This window comes from Rattus norvegicus, chromosome 3 (assembly GCF_021556685.1).
Source record: "Rattus norvegicus strain SHRSP/BbbUtx chromosome 3, alternate assembly SHRSP_T2T, whole genome shotgun sequence".
Lineage (NCBI taxonomy): Eukaryota > Metazoa > Chordata > Mammalia > Rodentia > Muridae > Rattus > Rattus norvegicus.
The window spans coordinates 116299227-116320321 of NC_141536.1; the positions used below are offsets into that span (position 1 = coordinate 116299227).

General features: G+C 43.7%; 2 protein-coding genes across 2 annotated transcripts in view; one reads left to right on the top strand and one right to left on the bottom strand.

Annotated features, from left to right (window-relative positions):
* The window catches only part of LOC134486440 (uncharacterized), a 213532-nt gene that overhangs the window by 19558 nt on the left and 172879 nt on the right, over positions 1 to 21095 (top strand). The window lies entirely within an intron of this gene.
* Il1b (interleukin 1 beta) lies at positions 12056 to 18467 on the bottom strand. The gene is given in 7 exon segments (NM_031512.2): positions 12056 to 12716; positions 13460 to 13590; positions 14714 to 14881; positions 15401 to 15602; positions 17143 to 17191; positions 17722 to 17783; positions 18427 to 18467. Coding segments are annotated over 6 exon segments (807 nt in total). The 5' UTR covers positions 17769 to 17783; positions 18427 to 18467; the 3' UTR covers positions 12056 to 12506.

Genomic DNA, 21095 nt, shown 5'->3' on the forward strand with positions numbered 1-21095 from the left:
TTCTTCCAACACCACTGAATACGTTGTCTAATAAATGGTGGTGGTTGGGGTGGGGTGGGGAGGATCGAACCCACAGTTCTGATTGTGTTTGCTAGGCAAGGGGTCTATCCCTGAATTTCATCCCCAGAACTGAAAATTATTTAAACATTTAAGTTACCTCTCTTTGTTCATTGTGTGCATGTGTGTGCCTATGTGTTTGTGTGTGTACACACGTGCCCATGGAGGTCAGAGGGCAGCTGTCAGAAGTTGGTTCAGTTCTCTCCTTTACACCATGTGGGCCCTGAGGTTATCTAACCTTTGTCAAGTAATTCAAAAGAATTTCTTTTGGCTTTTAATTGGTGTATATTGTGCACATGTTAGGTTTTATAAACTTTTTTGAAATATTGTATGTATTTTGACCTTGTTGGTCTCTGTACCCTCCAGAGTCTCCCCTTCCTCTTTGACCCCTTTCACTGGTCCCCTTCCTTCCTTTCCCCATCTCTCCTCTGCTCTTTTTCACATATATACATTTTTAAAAAAATTATTTATTATATTATATAAGTACACTGTAGCTGTCTTTAGACACACCAGAAGAGGGCATCAGGTCTCATTACAGATAGTTGTGAGCCACCATGTGGTTGCTGGGATTTGAACTCAGGACCTCTGGAAGAGCACTCAGTGCTCCTAACCACTGAGCCATCTCTCCAGTCCCCCATATATACATTTTTAACATATACATTTTACATATACAATACTTTACATATTTGATGTAAAAATCATAGCTGTCATTTTAAGAACATAAGAGATCGTTTCCTCTGCAGCTATTTTGAGTGACCATGGCCCAGGAACACAGATTTAGATCACTCCGAATCCCATGTTCCAATATGGAAGCAGTTTCATGAAGTTTTTGTAGTTTTACAAAACAAAGAAAGTCATAAATTAAGGCATGTTTAAAGTACGTGGTTGGGTGAACAAAAAAAGAAAAAGAAATACAAAAGGAAGGACATGGCTGCTCCTAGGTATGGAGGAGGAGAAAATTTACTGTAAGTAAAGGGGAGAGAAGAGCCAGAGGCAGAGGCATCTGGGAGAGTTCAGACCCTGAGGCAGGCGAGGAGAGGGGGAGGGGGAGGGGAGGGAGCCGACATGACTCTGAGGCAGGCGAGGAGAGGGGGGAGGGGAGGGGAGCCAGGTGCAGCAGCCAAGGTGGTAAAAGGTAAAAAAAAAAAAAAAAAAAAAAAAAAAGGTGGGTAACCAAAATGGCTGGATCATATAGGGAAGAGACTTTGGAGAAAGGGCAGCCAACCCCCTGGGCTAGTTTAGGGTCAGGGTCAGGGTATGCCATCCAGGAGGGTCCTGTAACCTGTGTGGACTGAGGGATGTAGGGAGGACCTGGTGGGCAGCACCACTTCCATATGTTAAATGGCATCTCAGCTGTTTGTCCCGGGTTTGAGTCCTAGCAGTGGGTGCAGCAGAGAGGTGGCACACAGGATGGGGACGTCTATCTTACAGGCCCACGATGCCATCTGAGACGTAGCTCCTGGATCGGTGGAGCTAGTACATTGCTAAGTTCATAGCTTCTAAGAGGTTTTGACTTACTATCATGCAGTGTTAGCTCAGATGCAGAGTGGGGCAAGGAATTGTTATGCCCAGGGGACCTCAAAGACCACCAAGGAGCCAATTCCTATGCAAAAACAGGAGGGTCTTTTTTATGAGCTTGTTAGCAAGGACTGTCACCAGTCACGGTCACCAGGCACCATTGTAGCTTGTCGGAAGTGAAAACCCCGAGACTAGGGGTGCAGAATATTTATTGTAGTTTCATCAAGCTTAGGGAATTTCCATTTGGATCAGCAAGTTAATATCTTAAAAACTGCATTTCTGGCGTAAACTGCAGGAACCAAATGCGGGGACAAAGCCTTGACCCTGCTATTGTAGCCTAACTGACTGGCTGTTGCTAAGGCAGGGGGAGGGGTTGCCATAGGATGCTTGTTCATGAGGACTTTGTGGCTTTCTTCCTGGCACTGGAGTTCAGTCCCTGGAGTTTTTTCAAAAATGTGCTTTTTAGCCTCTCTGAACCCCAAAACCCCAATTTCTCCACAGTTCTGAGATTTTGAATTGTCCATCTGCTCTGCGATCACAGTCCACAGCCAGAAACAGCTTCTTTCTTCTTTTCAGGATCTCTCTCTCTCTCTCTCTCTCTCTCTCTCTCTCTTTCTCTCCATATATATGTATAATACACTATACATATATAATACATATCATATAATATGCTATATAATATTATAAAATATATTACATATCTTATATAATATATGAAATATATGTTATATACATATTATAATATATTATACATTTGTTGTTTATTATATATAGTATGTTATATATTACACAAAATATTTTATATATTTAATTAAATACTTATTCAATTAATATTATATAACTATATTACACAATTATCATATAATTAAATAAAATCACAATTAGATTTTAAATAATAGTATGATATATAACATACATATGTTATATAATATACATGTTATATTAATTATATATTATATTATAATAACAATAAAATATGCAATATATTATATTACATAATATTTATATATATCTTATATATGTAATACATGTTGTGTACATGTTATAATATATATAACATGTATTAGATAACATGAATTGCACATATTATATCAGGTATGTAATATATTATATGTGTGTAATATGTTATATGTGATAGGATGTATAGCTGTAACATTTAATATAATGTAATATATGGAACAAATAATGTATTAGTTATATATATATATATATATATATATATATAATTGTTTATGTATTTAAAAATCTAGGATCCAAAAGTGAGAGAAAACCTGCAGGATTTGTGTTTCTAAGGCTGGTTATTTCACTGACAACATTGATCTCCAGGAGGACCCATTTTCTAACAAATGACATAACCTTATTCTTTGTTATGGCTTCACTAAAATGGTAAATCACGTTTTCTTATTTACTTGTTTGTTTTGCTGACACGCAGGCTGATTCCATAACTTACTTACTTTAAATTGTACTGCAATAAATATGGATATTTTGGCATTTGAATCCTTTGGATATATATGTATATATATACATATATATATACACACACACACATATATATATATATATATATATCCCAAAATAAATAATGAGTCAATAAAGGACCATATGGTACTTTTATTTTCATCCTTTTGAGGAACTGACTGACTTTCATGGTGGCAAGGCTAATTTATGAGTGAATGTGTGTGTGTGTGTGTGTGTGTGTGTGTGTGTTTGTGTGTGAATCAGTGATGTGTGTGTGAGAGAGAATCAGTGAGGATGCACCGTGTATGTAGTGGTCAGAGGACTGCTTCTCAGAACTCAGGTCGCTCCTCAGAATTTGTCCCTGAAGCAGGGTCTCAAAAGCACTTCTTGTTTTTGCTGCTGGGCTGCACACCGTACTTCCCACTGTGGCTTGGAAGTGCCGGGATTACAGCTGTGCACCACTACATGTGTTTATTTATTTAACCCGTGCTCTGGGATTGAACTCAGACTATCAGGCTGTTGTGTTCTACTTTTACCCACGGAGCCACCTCTCCAATCTATATTAAACAAAACTTTCAAAGTTTTATCTTATTAAGATATACTGCTAGTAAAATGAACACTTGTAAATTACTATTCTTTTATTCAATTGTGTAGTAAAATGGTAAAAAAATGGTTGTTAGAACCAAACATGATTGGCAAGAAAAAGAAAGAAAAGGGCAACAAAAAATTCTTAATGATTTTCTGCTAAACAAATAGATCAGTGCCTAGCATGGGAGCAGATGCGGAGATCCACAGCCAAACACTAGATGGAGCTCAGGGAACCCCAAAAAAGAGGGGGAGGAAGGAGCCAGAGGGGTGGAAGGACATCGGAGGACTCAGTCTGCAGAATCCACCTTAGGGATCTAAGGGCTCACAGAGACCGGAGCAGCAATCCTGGAGCCTGCACGGGTGTGCGAGCTCCTCTGCATGCACGTTCGGTTGTGGAGCGAGGTTAGGGTATGGAGTGTAGTTGGGTTCTTGTAGCACTCCTAACGGTCAGAACAAGGGTTGTCTCTGACTCTTTTGCCTGCTCTTGAGACTCTCTCCGCCTCCCATGTGGTCTCCTGCAGTCTGACACAAGGGCTTGTGCTTGACTTTGTGGTAGCCTGTTGTGCCATGGTTCAGTTGGTATCACTAGGAGGCCTGCTCTTTTCTGAAGGGAAACAAAAACAATGGATCTGGGAGAGCGGGAAGGGAAGTGGAAGGGCTGGGCCGAGTGGACGAGGGCAAACTGCCGTCAAGGCAAATTATATGACAGAAGAATAAATGAGAAGAAAGAAATTTGGTTGGGATTAAAGAAAATAAAGTAAATTGCAAATTTAATAACTAATGCTGGTTTTCTTGCAAGCTAGTAAACCTACTTGTGGTAGTTTACTTAACTGAGTAAATGGAAAAGGCCTTTCCATTGTCTTACGCCCAGGTTGTCTTACGTAATTGTTGTAAAGATCAGAAAATTGGAATTAAGGACTCTTAAAAACTTCAAATTGGTATATTAAAGGCACTAAGGTGACTTTTTAAAGAAAAAAAATGATTGCTTCAAACTTGAGATCTTTTTAAAAATAGAATTTTAAGCTTACATAAAAATATAACAAAGTATAGAGACAATATATTAAAATAATTTATAAAATATAGAATGTATATAGCCATAATATATGAATATATAAAGTAAAATAAATTTCTATGGTTATAAAAATATAAATTGACATAAAATTATTATAGCAATAATAAACTTCATGAAGGAAGGTAATGAATTTAAATATTAGTTCAAAGACAAAAGTACATTATTTTTTGGTTGTGGATAACTTTCCTGTGTAATTTCTTAATGTATAGCGGTAGGAAGCAATAAATTTAATAATTTTTAGTTTTAGTATTTAATACAATATAAATTTTGTATACTTTATTGCAGTATTCAGGGTTAATAAGAAAAGTTAATTGTTAATCCCACAGATTTGAGGAGAAAGACCACCAACCGAAATCATGGCCAAATTAATTAAAGCAATTAATTAAGGCTGTTTTTATTTGTGTGTTTCGATTGCTGTCTGTAAGCAGGCGAGGGCAGGTGAAAGACTAGGCTGGAGCCTGTGATTGGACAGTGGGAAAGGAGGGTGGGCTGAGAGTTTGAGAGATGGGAGAGATAGAGGAGGAAGGAAGATGGAGAAAGAGGATGATCCAGATTCCTCGTGGCTTTTAAATAGCCAAGGGTAGCTATGAACATCTTACAAGGGATGGATAATTACAGGACAATTCATCTTATCTAGGTAGGCGGCTTTTATCAATATCAATTAGCTCTGAATCACTGTGTGGATGGTTTTGTAGGGTGAGAATTTACTGATATAAATCTAACTGATAAATTACAAGCCTCTAGAATTTTGATTTTACCGGGTTGTGGTATGGGGATTTGTGACAGCTAACTACAGGGAGTGGGTGGCTGGAAATGTGAGCAGGATCCACCATAAGAGAACCATGAGATGGGCGGGGCTGCTGCATGGGGCTAGCCAAAGAAGCGGCCAGACCGCTGGGGCCAGAGAGTAGCCTGCGCTGGGGTGGGATGGTGCTTTTTTATTATTTCATGCTACATGTGTGCATGGGCTGTCTCTCCTAAAGGGTGAGCATTGGGCATGGGTGAGGTAAGGGTTTTTATGGCTCGGGAGTGGGGATTTCCGAATGCAGGACTTGGCAAGCAAATAGGTGGAGTTACAGAAGCGAACAGAAGCAGAACAAGTTGACCATAAACTCCTGAAACAAAAACATGGTTGCAAGGTGATCATGACAAGGTGGTCATGACAAGGTGATCATGACGAGGTGGTCATGACAAGATGGTCAGGACAATAACCTTGTAATAACCTTTTGAAACAAAGACATGGTTACTGTTTCCTGGAGGCAGCAGAACCATTTGTAGTTAAGGTTACAGGTGGGGCATAGCCCAATTTTTGAGAAGCAGATTTAACCATGCACAGGAATAAACCTAGCTTGTCTTTACTACAAGCTGGCTTTCCAGTCAAGACGGAGGCAGGTAGGTTTATCATTAGTCTGTATATTTTCAGTACAGATCCAGTCAAAACCTGCTTTTCACATATGACTTAGTTGCCTTTCTGTTGCCATGATAAAACACTAAGGCGACTTATAGAAGAGAGAACTTATTTGGGTTTCAGTTCAAGAGGGTTAAGATTCCATCACCATCACAATGGAGAGGCATGACAGAGGAAGATGGCGGTTGGAGCAGGAAGCAGAGGAATCATATTTTGAATTGCAAGTACAAAACAATACAAAACAGAGAGTCAGCAGGGGATGGTGAGAGGCTTTGAAATCTCAAAGCCTGCCCCTAGTGACACACCTCCTCCAGAAAGACCATCAAGACACCCTAAGACCAAAGTTCTCAGTACAAAGATTTATTCAGCCCGGAGGGACAGAGGGCAGAAATAGAGAGGGAGAAGGGAAAGAAACAAGGGAGAGGGGGAAGAGATATTTGCTCCAGAGGGACAAAGGACTGCCTCTGGATAGGGAGGAGATGGCTGTAGCCCATAGACAAACGACAGTTTATAAAGGTAAAAGGGCACCCTCCCTCCATGTTAGGATGAGTTGCCTAATTTTGATTGGACAGGTTAATCAAGGGGGTTCTTGATTGCTTGGCTTCAATACTCTGGTAGCTGGACTTTGGTGGTCAGCTGCAAGAAGGAGGAGTAACCAAATAAGGGAATGGACCTTGGGAGCGTGCTTTAGGAATGCAGTGTACCAGTTATTTAGCATTCGGAGGGAATGAGGGAGAAGGGCAAGGCCTGCTGGAGCCGGGTTTGCTCTGCTCAGGCAGCTAGAGTCCCTTCAGAACACACCTTCTAAAACCACCCAAACAGTTCCACTAACTGGAGACCAAGTATTCAAATACCCCAGACTATGGGGAGCATTTCCCATTCAAACCACCACAACCTGTGAATGGTTTTTGTTTTTTTTTTAAATATAAAACATGGACCTATTAGGGCCAATTGTATTTATAATATCCAAGAAATAAAAAAAAACATTTTCCACGAACCCTTTAAGATGTTCAATTAAACAACTTGATATTAACCTATAAAATTCATGTGGCATGAGGCAGAAGGGGGCATGTTTTTTAAAAAAAATTCTTTGAGGCCGTCTCACATAAAAATGTGAAAGGCCAGTGGTCTACAAGGATCGAGGCCCTGGAATGGCCTCTTGGGAAGGATACTGGAAATGTGTGATAAGACAGATTGCAAATGGTGCATCCAGAAAGCATTGTTTCTTTGAGGTAACCGACAGGTTGGTTTAAAGGCCTAGAGACATACAAACTCAGCCTCACTCGCTTCTTAGATTTCATCTGGGGAATGTCCTGTCAGTTTCCAGGCCTGACATATCTACTAGTGCTCAGGAAATGGCCTGTCAGTTTCCAGGCCTGACATATCTACTAGTACTCAGGATCCATTATACATATTATTTTAAAGGCAGACTGCAGCAAGTGTAAAAGCTTCTTCACAAGTCCAGATTCTACATGCCCTTTTATTCTAAAGTTCCATTCAAATCTAACATCATAGACAAATTATATGGTCCTGACTGGTCGGGTGACATGGCATCAGGATGCTCAGGTGGTAGCTGGGACTCTGCCCTCCCCCCAGGCCTCATCCCTGAGTCCCACTCAGAAGGAGGATGGAGGATTTTGCCCTCATTGCTCTTGGGATGTTGTGTAGTTGGTAGAGGTGAGAGGCTAGAGAGACACAGAAGTATTGGCTCCTGGAGGCAGCTTGTGAGGAAGTTTGGAACCTGAAAGAAAGTGGGTGCACAGCACTCACAGATCGGGTCTCAGTCTCCACAGGACCCCACTTGTTTAGGCACAGATCTTACCTTGATAGCTTGGAAGATGGAGTGTTCTCAGACACAGTAAGACCTCACCTAGGAGAACAGCCAGGGACCCCGGGACACTCCTCACTTCTCTCATGATATCCTTGTCTCTACTCCCAGGGAGTCAATGTGTCTTCTTCTGTGTTTCGTGGTTTTGAGTCTTACTTTCTGGTAGGGAATTGACTTTTCGAGATTATGTAATCCAATAGTTATGCTTAGCTAGATAAATGAAGCAGTGCTTTAAGACTTCCTCGGAAGAAAAGTCTTATCGTTTGGCTTTGGGATCCAGGATGTGGGTGAGATAAGTCTGAAGAACTGGAAGGAAGCCTCATTACACAACCATGGGTATCATCACCCCAGACTTCAACCCAGCTCACCCTCACTCTTCGCCCATAGACTACAGAACCACATGTCTATTGGTCGCTCAGCAAGGTTGTCCTGGGGTATGTGTGTGGTGGGCTGGTGAAGAGGAAGGACCAATGCAGGGGGCGGGTGGGGGGGATGGATGGATTCCTGAGGGAATGTATATTGTTGGCATGATCATGGCCAGGTCAAGGACCCCAGTGCTTCAGTCCTGTGCGAATGGCAAGGCTTTCCCTAGTCCGAGTAGAGATGCTGACAGTGTACAGAAAGTGTCAATCACAGCTTTTCCTCCCAGATGACAGCATCTAGAGGATGCTCCCCTACAGAGACCTGCTACCCAAGTTAGCTAGCTTGGCTCCCTCTTAAACTGTATATAATAAACTCACTGAGTTTCAGGATAGCCTGGCGTGTCTCTGTAGGAGTACATGGTCCACTCCACCCAATATTTCTTCATTACCAATGTTCTAATTAGGCCAATCCCAAAGCCCTTGCTGGAAAAAGTAGGTAGAGGTCTGTAGAAGACACAGTGGCTTCCCCTCCACCTATGGCTTAGGCATTAGCAGCCCCCATCTCCTCCATCTCTAAGACCAGTTATGCTCCCAGATAACACTGGGCTCTATTTCTTCCCTAGCCAGATACTTGCTTACTCCAGCCCAGCCCTCTAGAACCAGCCATTGCCTGTCCCTAGGGATTGACTGTTACAGGATCTCAGACATTAGGTCAGGGTTAGAAGCACCTGGTCCCACTTTTCAGCATGTGGGCTGTCCTTGGAAGCTGGTAGGGGCTGTGGTGGGGTGATATGTCACCTACCGAAGTCACAAACAAGTTGACTTTCTACTGGCCCACATTTTATGTACCAAATAGAGTTCAAGGAACACTCTCACTCTTCTCTTCTCAAATTATCCAAGCCATTTGATGTAGCAGGAAGTTCTTTCTTTCTTCCAGGCCAAGGACACCTAGTACAGAGATACAGAGAGAACTTGGCTCTGCATTAGGAATAGAAATATCTTTTGGAGGATCAGTTTAGTCATTGACTCAGATCCAGGAATTGGAATGGAAGGCATTTACACATTTTAATGCAGAGGATTAGACAAGTGTGTGTTACACAAAGTATATTCTCCCTGGTAGAGTCAAATGATAAAAACTAGGATTTCCCCCAGGACCCCTCCTTGCTCTGCCTCACCCTCCAATAACTGCCATTTTCAGCTGGGTCAATGCCCTTCCAGCTATGCCTTAGAAGCACATGGGTAGATGCTGCCCATGTGCTGGGCCTTTCCTAGTGTATAAATGCCCTTGCTCTGTCCTTGTATGGTTTGCTCTTTTCTACAAGTGATTTGTCTGGGTCTTGCTTCCAGCTGCTTTTGTTAAACACTCCCAGACAGTGCATCTCTGAGTGTTCTTGAACTTGTTTCTTTGGGGCAACAGCAAATAGTGAGTGGAATTCTGAACCATCAGGCATTTAACAAAGCTAGGCACTGCAAATTTTGTCTCTAAAGAGCCACGCACATCTCTCTGCATTTAGAGGCTGGCTACCTCACAAGTAGAGATGCCATTGCAGGTTGTCACTGGACCTGAAGAGGCAGAAGGATTGTCACTGAACCAAGGAATCGAGGTGCGGGGTGGTCCTCAGATTATAGGACCACTTCCGCATCACTCACAGCAGCTCTCTGTTATGGAACAGGTCCCATCTGGGAGACTAACAGTGGCCTCATGCTTTGTGCTGGTGCTCTGAAACTAGGAGAGGTGAGAGCTGCCCTCCTCTCTCTGCCTTAGCTTGGGGAGCTGGAGTGAAAGAAAGTAGGCGTTGGAAGAGCTCAGAAGCACTGATGGCTCAGTCTTTGCTTTTCTGTCCTTGGCCATATCAGTTCTTCTGTTTTGGGGAAAAGCTTTAGTTATTGCTATTTCATATGTGAGAAGGTGATAGATTCCACAATTAAAAAGATTAAACTATATAGAAAGTATACGGGGAGGAGGGGCCTTTATTCCCACATGTGCGTGCATGTTTTATTTCCTGGATCTTGCTTACATATCCTCTAGAAATTTCAGATCAAACATGAGCACACTAGGTAGCTTTGCCCTTTTCCCTGCCCTCTGTTATGTAAGTTTGTGTTTTGACTCTTGCTTTTTTTCTGAATAATTTGGAGAGTTCCATATTGATGCTGGGAGCCAGGTCTTTTCTCACTCTCCAGTTTTATCTTGGAATCTTTAACCAGTCTTTTATTGATACTGTATTAGTTCTAATGTTTGCAAGTGATCCATGTAAGATGAATGATTCTGATTCTCTATATTTCATATAACACACACACACACACACACACACACACACACACACACACACACACACAGTCTACAGCGTCAGAAGTACAATTGCTGGGGCAAAACCATCATCACATTTTCTTTTGTAGAGGTCATACTGCCATGTATGATGTTTAACAATGGGGTTTCCCTACAGTTTTGCCAACTTTAACAGGGCGTGTCAAACCTTTGATTTTTGGCCATCACACAGGAACACATCAATATCTCAAAGTCCTTTAGAGTTGAATTTCTTCTTATGAGTAGCGTTGAGTGACCCTTGCTCTGCCCAGGCTCTGATGGCATTCCCCTTCCTGTGACCAGCCTGCCCTGTTAACAACCCTTCAAGTTTATCATTTTGTTGGACACTCATTGTGTTCTTCCACTCATGTTTTGAAGGAACTCTTCGTATGCTCAGAGAATTATCCTTTAGATGGGATGAAGTACAATTTTCTTTTTCTGCAATTTGTGTTTTGTCTTAGCTTCTTGTTATTTTTCATTTTCTTTGTGTATCATTAACTCTCATATCCCCTTGCCTTTGTTCTTTGGGTCCCTAGACCTGATGTGCCCTGTTTTTCATTTTTCTAACTTGCCCTTGTTCCTTTAGATCTGACTCGAATGTCACCCTCCCTGGCTTGTCATCTCTCCTGCCAGATCCTGTAGGTCTTTCCTGGCTACTCCTTTTATAGTTTATCTTGCCTCTATTTGGTCATGTTGCCTTATTTTTTATATCTATCTGTCTACCTATCCTCCATCTATTTTTCTATCCATCTATCTCCTATCTAAGCTTATTCACAACTCTTAGCTTTTTCATCTCTCTACTAGGAGCTCAAGCATTTGTTGAACAGGTATCTGTAAACTAAATGACTTAGGACCAAACCTTACTCCCTTTAAAGTTTCAGCTGATCTTATTTTTTGGATAAATCATGTGTAATGAAAATTCCTTTATGTGTGTATGTGCTAGGGGTATGTGTGTGTGTGTGTGTGTGTGTGTGTGTGTGTGTGTGTATGAGCATGTATATAAGGGTGGAGTCCAGAGATAAAAATCAGTTATCTTCCTCAGTTATTTTCACCTTAATTTTTGAGACAGGGTCCCTTGCTAGATGTGGATACTCAGTAGACTGTCTGTCAAGCCCCAGGGATCTTCCTGTTCCCACATCTTTGGTATTGGCATTACAGGTGTGCCCCACCAACCATGCCAGGGTTTTTATGTGGATCTTGGGGGTCTTATTCAAGTTCTTTTGCTTGCACGGTCAAGCACTTTACTGGTTGTGCCATCTCCCCAGTCCTCAAATATCCTTTGGGGGGAGAGACATTGAGAGGGTTAGTGAGAAGGTTTAGACACAAAGATGTGCCTAGGGTCCTTTGTTGCCCTCAGCTGTGAGGAACGGGCTTCTTGACCTCATGAAGGATCCTCATGGGCCAATTTCTTTTTCTTCCTATGCAAACTCTAAGGGAAGTCAATAGCCAGGCAGAAAGGTTTTTGTTTTAGTGACATTTATTTCATACTCATCAAAATGATGTGCTTGTGCTTCATTCATAAACACTCTCATCCACACAATATGAAACTCTTCATTTTCAGCATCAATGAAAGAACTCAGTGCTGGCTGTGCACTGGTCCAAATTCAATTCATCCCATACACACGGACAACTAGATTCTTCTGTCGACAATGCTGCCTCGTGACCCCCCTGAATCAACTTAAATAGATCAACCAATCAATAAATACATAAATAAATAGGTAAGTGGTTGCCTGTCAGAGGCAGGGAGGGAAACACACGTTTTCTTTGACCAGAATGTGCCACGGTTTTCTTATGGCTCTGAGAGACCTGACTTGGCAGAGGACAAAGGCTTCCCCTGGAGACTGCTCATTCTCGACAAGGGGGCTCCCTAGCATGTCCTGGGGAAGGCATTAGGAATAGTGCAGCCATCTTTAGGAAGACACGGGTTCCATGGTGAAGTCAACTATGTCCCGACCATTGCTGTTTCCTAGGAAGACAGGTCTGTGCTCTGCTTGAGAGGTGCTGATGTACCAGTTGGGGAACTGTGCAGACTCAAACTCCACTTTGGTCTTGACTTCTATCTTGTTGAAGACAAACCGCTTTTCCATCTTCTTCTTTGGGTATTGTTTGGGATCCACACTCTGCAGAAAAGAATAAAACTGTGTTCATGTCTATGTCCATGGGCGCGCGCGCGCATGCGCGTGTGTGTGTGTGTGTGTGTGTGTGTGTGTGTGTGTGTGTGATGGGAAGGATAAAACAAGCTGGAGAGGAGATTGAAAAAGAGGTCATGGGCTTGAGGCCACACGCTTTACTGCTGAACCCCATCTTTCTATAATCACCGAAGGAACCCTTTGTTCTTTCTGAATCCTGAGGGAGGATCATATGGGTGAGAATTATATTAAAGCTTCCATGAATGCCTAGTTTCCAGGCATTTTGTTGTTGTTGTTGTCACATCTCCCCTAAAGCCCTGGATGGAATGGCATCAGCTCAGGAATGAAGCTTTTGTTAGGAAAGCTTCAGGTGCTAGGAGAGGACTGAGGATTGATGATGAACCCTGTCACTTAGTTCTTCAAACCGTCCTGTCAAATGAGCAAAAACTGTCACCACATACAACCCTTTCATCCTTTGACACTGCAAGTTCTGTTGGCGGTGAGAATGAATGGTGGCTGGGCATGACAAGGCATCAGAAAGGATTACTTTCCCATGGTGGCAGTGAGGTTTATCTGCACTTAAAAGTTACGCTAATTTTATTCTAGATTTATGTAGATCGTCAGAAGACCTCGACGGTTTCTGGCAGGTGGGGTAAGTGGATGTCTGGGAAATGAGTAAAGGTGAAGAGTCTCAGGTGAGCAATGGGGGCCGATTCTCTGTGCCATGCACTCACCTCCAGCTGCAGGGTGGGTGTGCCGTCTTTCATCACACAGGACAGGTATAGATTCTTCCCCTTGAGGCCCAAGGCCACAGGGATTTTGTCGTTGCTTGTCTCTCCTTGTACAAAGCTCATGGAGAATACCACTGGAGAGGAAAGGAGTCTGGGTCAAGGGCACAGCAGTGCAGGGTGGACTCAAGCATTAGACCCACCAGGCAAACCCCATGCAGTCCTCTGTGGGACCCCAGAATGAGCTTCCTCAGACACAAGATATGGACTAGTAGTGCTAGACAATCATAGTCATATACAGTAGCAAGGTCAGTGGGCTGATCCAGGGTTTCCTCAGGGCCTCTTAGGAGCAGCAATGGAGAGGAGAAGGTGTCTAGTTGTTAATCTCCAAGGAATAAGGCACACGGTTTGGTTGCTATGAAAGCAAAGCTGTGCTCCTAAAAGGACTCGGGCCAGCACTTTTTGAGAAAAATAGAGTAGTAGGTGGCTAGAACTGTCTTAGCTGGGAGAGTGGCTTCAAAAAAGAACATTCCTCCCCATTTTGATCTTAGTCACAGCGCCTCAATTGGTGCTTTTATGACTTTATTAAGAAATAAAAATTATTCTTTATAAAAGTCATAAAGAAATAAGATTTTCTTCACCTGGACCGGAGCAGACAGCTCCCTCTAAAGCTTCTAAGATCAGAAACTAAAAGGAGACACACACACTGCTGCTGTTCGCTCTTGTCCCCTCAGCCATGGTGGAGTGGCACCAGGTCCATCCCATTATCTAAGGATACCCTGACTGCCCTTGGGATGCTTGCTATTATGAAGAGAGATGTTCGTTCCTGATGGTCAGTAAACCTCCGTACAAGGAACCGTGTGGTATTGGTGGGAAGGATATCAGCACAAGGGACAGGATTGGGGACAGAAATGGACATATCAGTTCTCTACCATCCACATTTCAGCCTCAAATGAGGGGAAAAGAACCCACAGGCAGTTATTGCACGTCCATCAAATGACTTCACACTAATTCCTTATCCCTATATAACCGGGCTGGGAAAAATGCTCTCTCTCTCTCTCCCTCTCCCTCCCTCCCTTCCTCCCTCCCTCCCTCCCTCCCTCCCTCCCTCCCTCCCTCCCTCCCTCCCTCCCTCCCTCCCTTTCCTTTTCTTTCTTTTCCTTTTCTTTTGTATATCGGCCATAGTGTTCCGCCTTAATACACAGAGATCTAGTAGGCTGCCAGGACGCCAGAAAGGGAAACCAAGATGTTCCTACTTACCTTGTTGGCTTATGTTCTGTCCATTGAGGTGGAGAGCTTTCAGCTCACATGGGTCAGACAGCACGAGGCATTTTTGTTGTTCATCTCGAAGCCTGCAGTGCAGCTGTCTAATGGGAACATCACACACTAGCAGGTCGTCATCATCCCACGAGTCACAGAGGACGGGCTCTGAACGCCGAAGAGCAGATTGTTTAGTGAGACAATTAGAAATGCAAGCACCATGAAGTGAAGCAGCAACATCTAAGCACGCACGGTCAAGATTCTATTCTAATTTTAGTGTGGGTATAAAGAAGTTGGGAGGGAGCTGGGCAAGAACATGGGATCTGGCATCCTGAGACAAGTTTCAGTGTTATGACCATTCACTATGGACTAGCAGTAGTGGCACTTGCATAAAACGATGGCAGTAATACGACCAGTTCAACAGGGAGAGATTTGCAAGCTCTAGTGTAAGCCAAAGTACACTAGAATCAATGACTGACTTGCAAATGTAAGCATCATTAAAGCCTTCTTTAACTTAATCAGCCCAAGACAGAACTGATTTGTTTGGAAACTTCCTTGTTTTTTTCTAATGGTTGGAATGTCTAGCACTAAGGTCTTGCACTTGGTGAGAGGAGTTGACTACTAAGAGGTAGCCTGAGAAGGACCGGAGCGAAGGCCTGCTGTCTGCTCTCAGCCCTCATTAAGTACCTTCTTCAAAGATGAAGGAAAAGAAGGTGCTTGGGTCCTCATCCTGGAAGCTCCACGGGCAAGACATAGGTAGCTGCCACAGCTTCTCCACAGCCACAATGAGTGACACTGCCTTCCTGAAGCTCTTGTCGAGATGCTGCTGTGAGATTTGAAGCTGGATGCTCTCATCTGGACAGCCCAAGTCAAGGGCTTGGAAGCAATCCTGTGGAGAAACCAGGCAGTGAGCACATCATGTCATCAGATTGGGAAACTCCTACATTAACCCCAGAGGACATCAAGGGCCCTGGGGATAAGTTCTTAGCCCTCAATCCCTGTGTCTCTGGAGCCCAAAGAATTTAAGTGGCTTAACTAGGCGTACATGGCAACCAGACAAGGCTTCCTGGCATTCTCTATACTAAACCTCATTCCTACTTTACCTTTCTCGTACAGACCTTGCCTCACTGTATAATTAGACCCACTTAAACCTTTCATCATCTGGTGTCCTTGCTGCTCAAACATTTGACTACTCATGACAGTATGTACATACTGTCTCCTATTCAGTTGAGATCACCAACAGGCTCTCAATGACTTTTCATCCACTCTTTCTTCAAGGCATTTGGCAAACTCTATAAGCACCGCTTTTGTTTGTAAAATATATTGCCGCTTTCCTGTTCTTTGGAGAAACACCACGTTAAGGCTTAGCCAAAGTTTCCTTGAGGCATGATAATGGTTTCAAAGCTTGAAGGGCAATGATAGGTAATTTTCAATAGAGTAAAGGAAAAGTTGACAGGGAGAGAGGTTTCTGTCCAGAGTAGAGGTTCCCAGTGAAAGCCAGGTTCTGGAGCAGGCAGTGGAGGCCAGATCCTGGCTGAGAAGGTGAGAGGCTTCCCCTAGGAGCTGAGCTAACCTGGTCTTAAAATATCTTCATTTAAGCTGAGGACTAGATTTGCATCTGAGGGAGACTATTGAGGACCTGGGAAAAGGTCTGAGAGAAGCAGCTGCCTACTGACAGGAGCAATGGCCTGGCTGGACTGATGCTGTGTGGCCGTACAGCGTTCCCAGTCATCATGGGAAGGGACAGCTGGGATGCAACATGGCTTTCCATAAGAGCAAGTCTGGAAAGTGCCCTTGGGCTAGAATGGACTTGGGCAACACTGAGAACATTTCCGAATGGAAGGTTGTTGCAGAATGCCAACATTTCAGATATCTTCTGACTCAGGCCCCGTGTTTCTGAGATGAGAGCCCAAAGGACACAGTGGGGACTTGTCTGCAATCACACAGCAATTAAAGACCTTGTCTAAGGCCACAAGTTATTTTTAAAAACTCATAACTTTTTGTTTCTATCACTGATTTCTTATTATCTTACTCTCCTCTCCAGGAACATACAAAGCTAGTATTTGTCAGAGAAGGAAGATATGCTAATTCTGAAAGCCATCCTCTCCAGCTTCTAGAGTTTGACTTAAGCGACCAGATTAAGCTCCATCCATCTCAAGGGAGGACTAAATGTATGTTGGAGACCTGATTGTCTTCCTGGCCTAAAAGATCATGATTGCTGTCAGCAAGCCTTGGTGTGTGGCTATGATAGGTGGAACTGTGTGGGAGCCTCAGTGTGTGGGTTGCCTTGTCTGTGTCACTAAAAGAGGCAAAATAATCCCATCACAAAATAGTGTGAGAGCAAGGCAGCCCAGTATCCCTCACCCTGTTTGGGGTTTTTCCCATGCTAGGGTCCCTCCACAGGTTGGGAGCCAAACTCAGAGTCTCACCTTAATCTTTTGGGGTCTGTCAGCCTCAAAGAACAGGTCATTCTCCTCACTGGAATGAAAACAGACATTGTCAAGTGATAACTCTTTATCAATACTGATCAGAGAGACCCTCATTGTTAATAAAACCACACATAGCATGACACTCAAAGCTTCCTGAAGACTTCTGGCGTGTTCTCCAGTGTTACATAAGCAGCAGTCTGGAAGCAGTTTCTGGGCCAGGTAAGTGGATACTCTGGGTGCTCCCTGTTGACTTCTGACACTTAAATTTTAGACTAGCAGAGTTAGCTGAAGTCAGAGCTCTGTGCCCTTGCTTCCAAGGCAGACTTTGCAAGAGAATCTCCTATACTGTCCGTGTGGAAGCTTTTCTTTCCATTGCATCTGCAGGAGTCCCTGTAGGGACAGCACCTAAGTCCCCAGGCTGGGCTTGGGAGTGGGGAAATCAGCCTTTAAGCCAAGGCAATTGAACTGATAGCCACTGAAGGAGATGAGTTGGGGACACTCTGGCCTCTGAAAGTAGATAACCCTCCATTCCTGAGAGCCAAGCGCCAGACACATGGCCACTCTCCAGTTCCCACTGACCTGTCGAAAGCTGCTATTTCACAGTTGAGTTCAGGGACAGTTGCCATAGCTGCTTCAGACACCTGTGTGAAGAGAAGTGGGTGGTCATCCAATGTAGCTCTCTGAGGGGCTACCTTCAGTTGTATTTCTCTCAGCTCTAGTTCAGGGCAGGCATGCTAACTGATCTCTGAGGAATAAGTGAATGGAGGAGCTGTTGTATGGGTCTGGAACAGTGGTTCTTTTGGAGCCAAGAGACCCTTTCATGGGGGTCGCCCAAGACCATTGGATAACACAGACATTTACATCACAATTCATAACAGTAGCAAAATTACATGAATGAAGTAGCAATGAAAATAATTTTAGGGTTGGGGGGGGTCACTACAACATGGGGAACTGCATTAGGAAGCTGCTCTAGAAGAAAGCAACAGCTGAGTGGAACCCCAAACAGAAAAACTTTTCTAGGAGACAGTAGTTACTTTTTAGATGTCAGCTGCTGTATGAACAGTATTCATTTCCAGAGTATTTCATAAGCCTTGGACTTACAGCTACTTTTTATCAATAAAAAGCCCAAAGCCCATCAGTGGAGGGGGAGAGAGAGAAGAGAGAGGGAGAGGGAGAGAAGAGAGAGGGAGAGAAGAGAGAGGGAGAGGGAGAGGGAGAGGGAGAGGGAGAGGGAGCCAGCCAGAGCCTTTTTCTGAGTATTTAGTTGTGAGAGATAAGTCTTACTTGCACAAGGAAGCCTGACTGGAGAGGATCCCAGATGAGCCTGTTATGCCTTGAACCACCCGGGGTTTGCTGTCCACTAGTTTTCTCTCCCTCGTTTTATAGTCTTAAAAGCAGAAGTGAAGAGCTGAGAAATTTTCCCTTGGGTTAACTGATTTCACAACCAGACTGAAGGTAGGGGGAGGGGAAGAAGCTTGGTGGGAATTCTTAGGGGAAGAATTACACTGAAATAATTTCTAATCCTTGGAAGAGCAAGGGGTGGCAGACTATGACACATTTGCAAGTGTGTCATTGTGGTGGAAACAGACATTATTTCCCCCTGGACAATGTGCAGATGGTGTCAATGTTAAAAATATTGGGTTTTCCTGGGTTAGCTGAACATTTGAAGTCCTGATGTCTGGAACAAAAAAAGGGCATGTAGATGCACACCCAGAAGTGTATCACCTCTCTTGCCTCCTTGGACTTAAGCTGAGGGAGCTTCCCAGTTGGAGTTTGGTAACTGGATGGTGCTACTGTGTTCTCCTGCAGGAGTTCTCCATCAACTGTGTTAGCAGGAACTTCTGGAGAGACACCTGCACTTCCTTGCATGGGTCAGGGTACACACGGTATGCAGTCACTGGTGTAGGCTTGATAGGGTAGGGGAACCCTGGAAGCAAGCTTGTGCCTTCTGATAATGCCAGGGTGCTTATAATACCATAGCCAGCCTCATGTTGAAGCCATGTCAGTGCTAGGTGGTCGGCAGAACGAGCCTGGATTGAGTTGCACCAGGCAAAGGTGGTGAATGAAGCATCTGCACGTTCATGATCACAGTCCAAATTGAAAAGTGTAGAGATATTCTCTGCCTAAAAAAATTGTTTTGGCAAATTCTTGTTTCTATAAGATCTGGGGAGATCATATCTCTTGGCAGTATCAAGCAACCCAAGACTATTAACTCAGAAAGCTCAGAGTGCCTACCTAGGGGAGCTCGTCTTGCTTGGATGGAATGAACAACCAGGTCATAGCAACGGTGCATACAGTCCCCTGGGCACACCTATGGTATAGTAGAATCCTCAGTGGAAACCTAGCTCCTTCTCTGAGCCCCTAGAGAGTCTGTGGATTCTATTAGAGCCAGGCCTAGCACAGTGCCTGGCATATGAATGCAGGCAGTAGGGGCTGGCCTGGGTGAGAAGGAATTTGGCAATGAGTTCATTCAGATGAGCTTATACCTAGTATGTTTTGGTTCTGCAGTACTAAAGGGAAATATACAGAGAGAATTAGAAACAGGAATAGACAAGGCTCTTCTATGGAACAAGGTTTGCTTCTTACTAGGCAGCTTTCTTTTGCCTAATTTGGCTCACAGTGTCTCACCTTCAGGAAAGCAAACAGAAGAATCCCATCTTTGACCAACAATATGTTTGATTTGAAATCTGAAGATGGTTCAGGGTCTCAGTTTCATTTGAGTTTGGTGAGAAATGGTCAATTCTCAACACTAAGATCTTATAAGATTTAGTATTTGGTTCTGTAGACAGTCTAGAGGTCCTGTCTGAGCTACCTGCATATTTATCTGTTCTGCCCTCACAGGATTCACATTTGAAACTAACCCCCAGTATCCAAGCCTGCCTGGAGGGACTGACAGCTTCCTCAGAGCCAGTGTGTAGGGCTGGAGGGTCTGATGATTTTGTGAGCTGTCCTGACAGAGGTTATTAGAGACCCCCTTTGGTCTGCTGATATGGGTTGAACCAGGGATGGTAAAAGCCAGGGACAGAGAAGGTTAATTAGGGGCCTGAGCGTCAGCTCTGAGTCCCTTCTCCCTGGGTGATTTGTCAGGAGCCTTGAGCTCAGTCTAGTTACAGCACCTTCTTCACCATCTGCTAGTTATAACACTCCTAACCCCCTGAGTCTGGTGCCTGAGAGGAGTGATTGTCTGGTAGGATTTGAGGGGACCACATGCATGAAGACAAATGGCCATTTAAGTGTGAATAAGAGATAAGGAGATGAGAGGAGGTTTGTCTGGTGCAATGATCTGGTTGGTGATTCTTCTAGAGGGAAATTTTGGAACTATGGAGCAATATCATTGGTACTCTATTGTTCTATCATACCTCATCTTGGCCCTGTGGCTTGGATTCCAAACTTCCACCCCTTGTCGTATAGAGCAGGCAGGTTGCACAATATATGTATCAAACCCTGTCTCTCAGGCAACATTTCTTTCTGGTCCCCAATGAGTAGAAAATAACTCACTATAGAAATTGTCGTGTTGGAGGTGTGGTATCGTGATGACGATACTGATGATGACGTAGGCAAAGGAAATGAACAAAGCAAAGAGGAAGTTGGCAAGGCCAGGATGGCACTCTAGCTTTTGGGGAACTCTTCAGCTCTTGGCACACTCAGTGTTTTTCAGCTTTAAGGTTCCCTCTGCTCTGGCATCTCATACCTCCAAGAGGGAGGCAGGCATTTCTTCAAAGCTGAAAGTGTCTTGGTACCTGTCTTACACACTTTTCCACTGTTGTGATAAGTACCAATGAATATACTGTGCAGCCCAGTCTGGCTTCAAAGTCATGACAATTCTCCCTCATTTGTCTCCCAAGGATGTAGATTATAGACATGAGCTTCCAGGCCTGGCCAATGGATGTGTTCTACACTGGGTGCTCCTTTGCTTGTCCTCTTGCTCAGAACAGGGCTAAGCTTTCCTCACG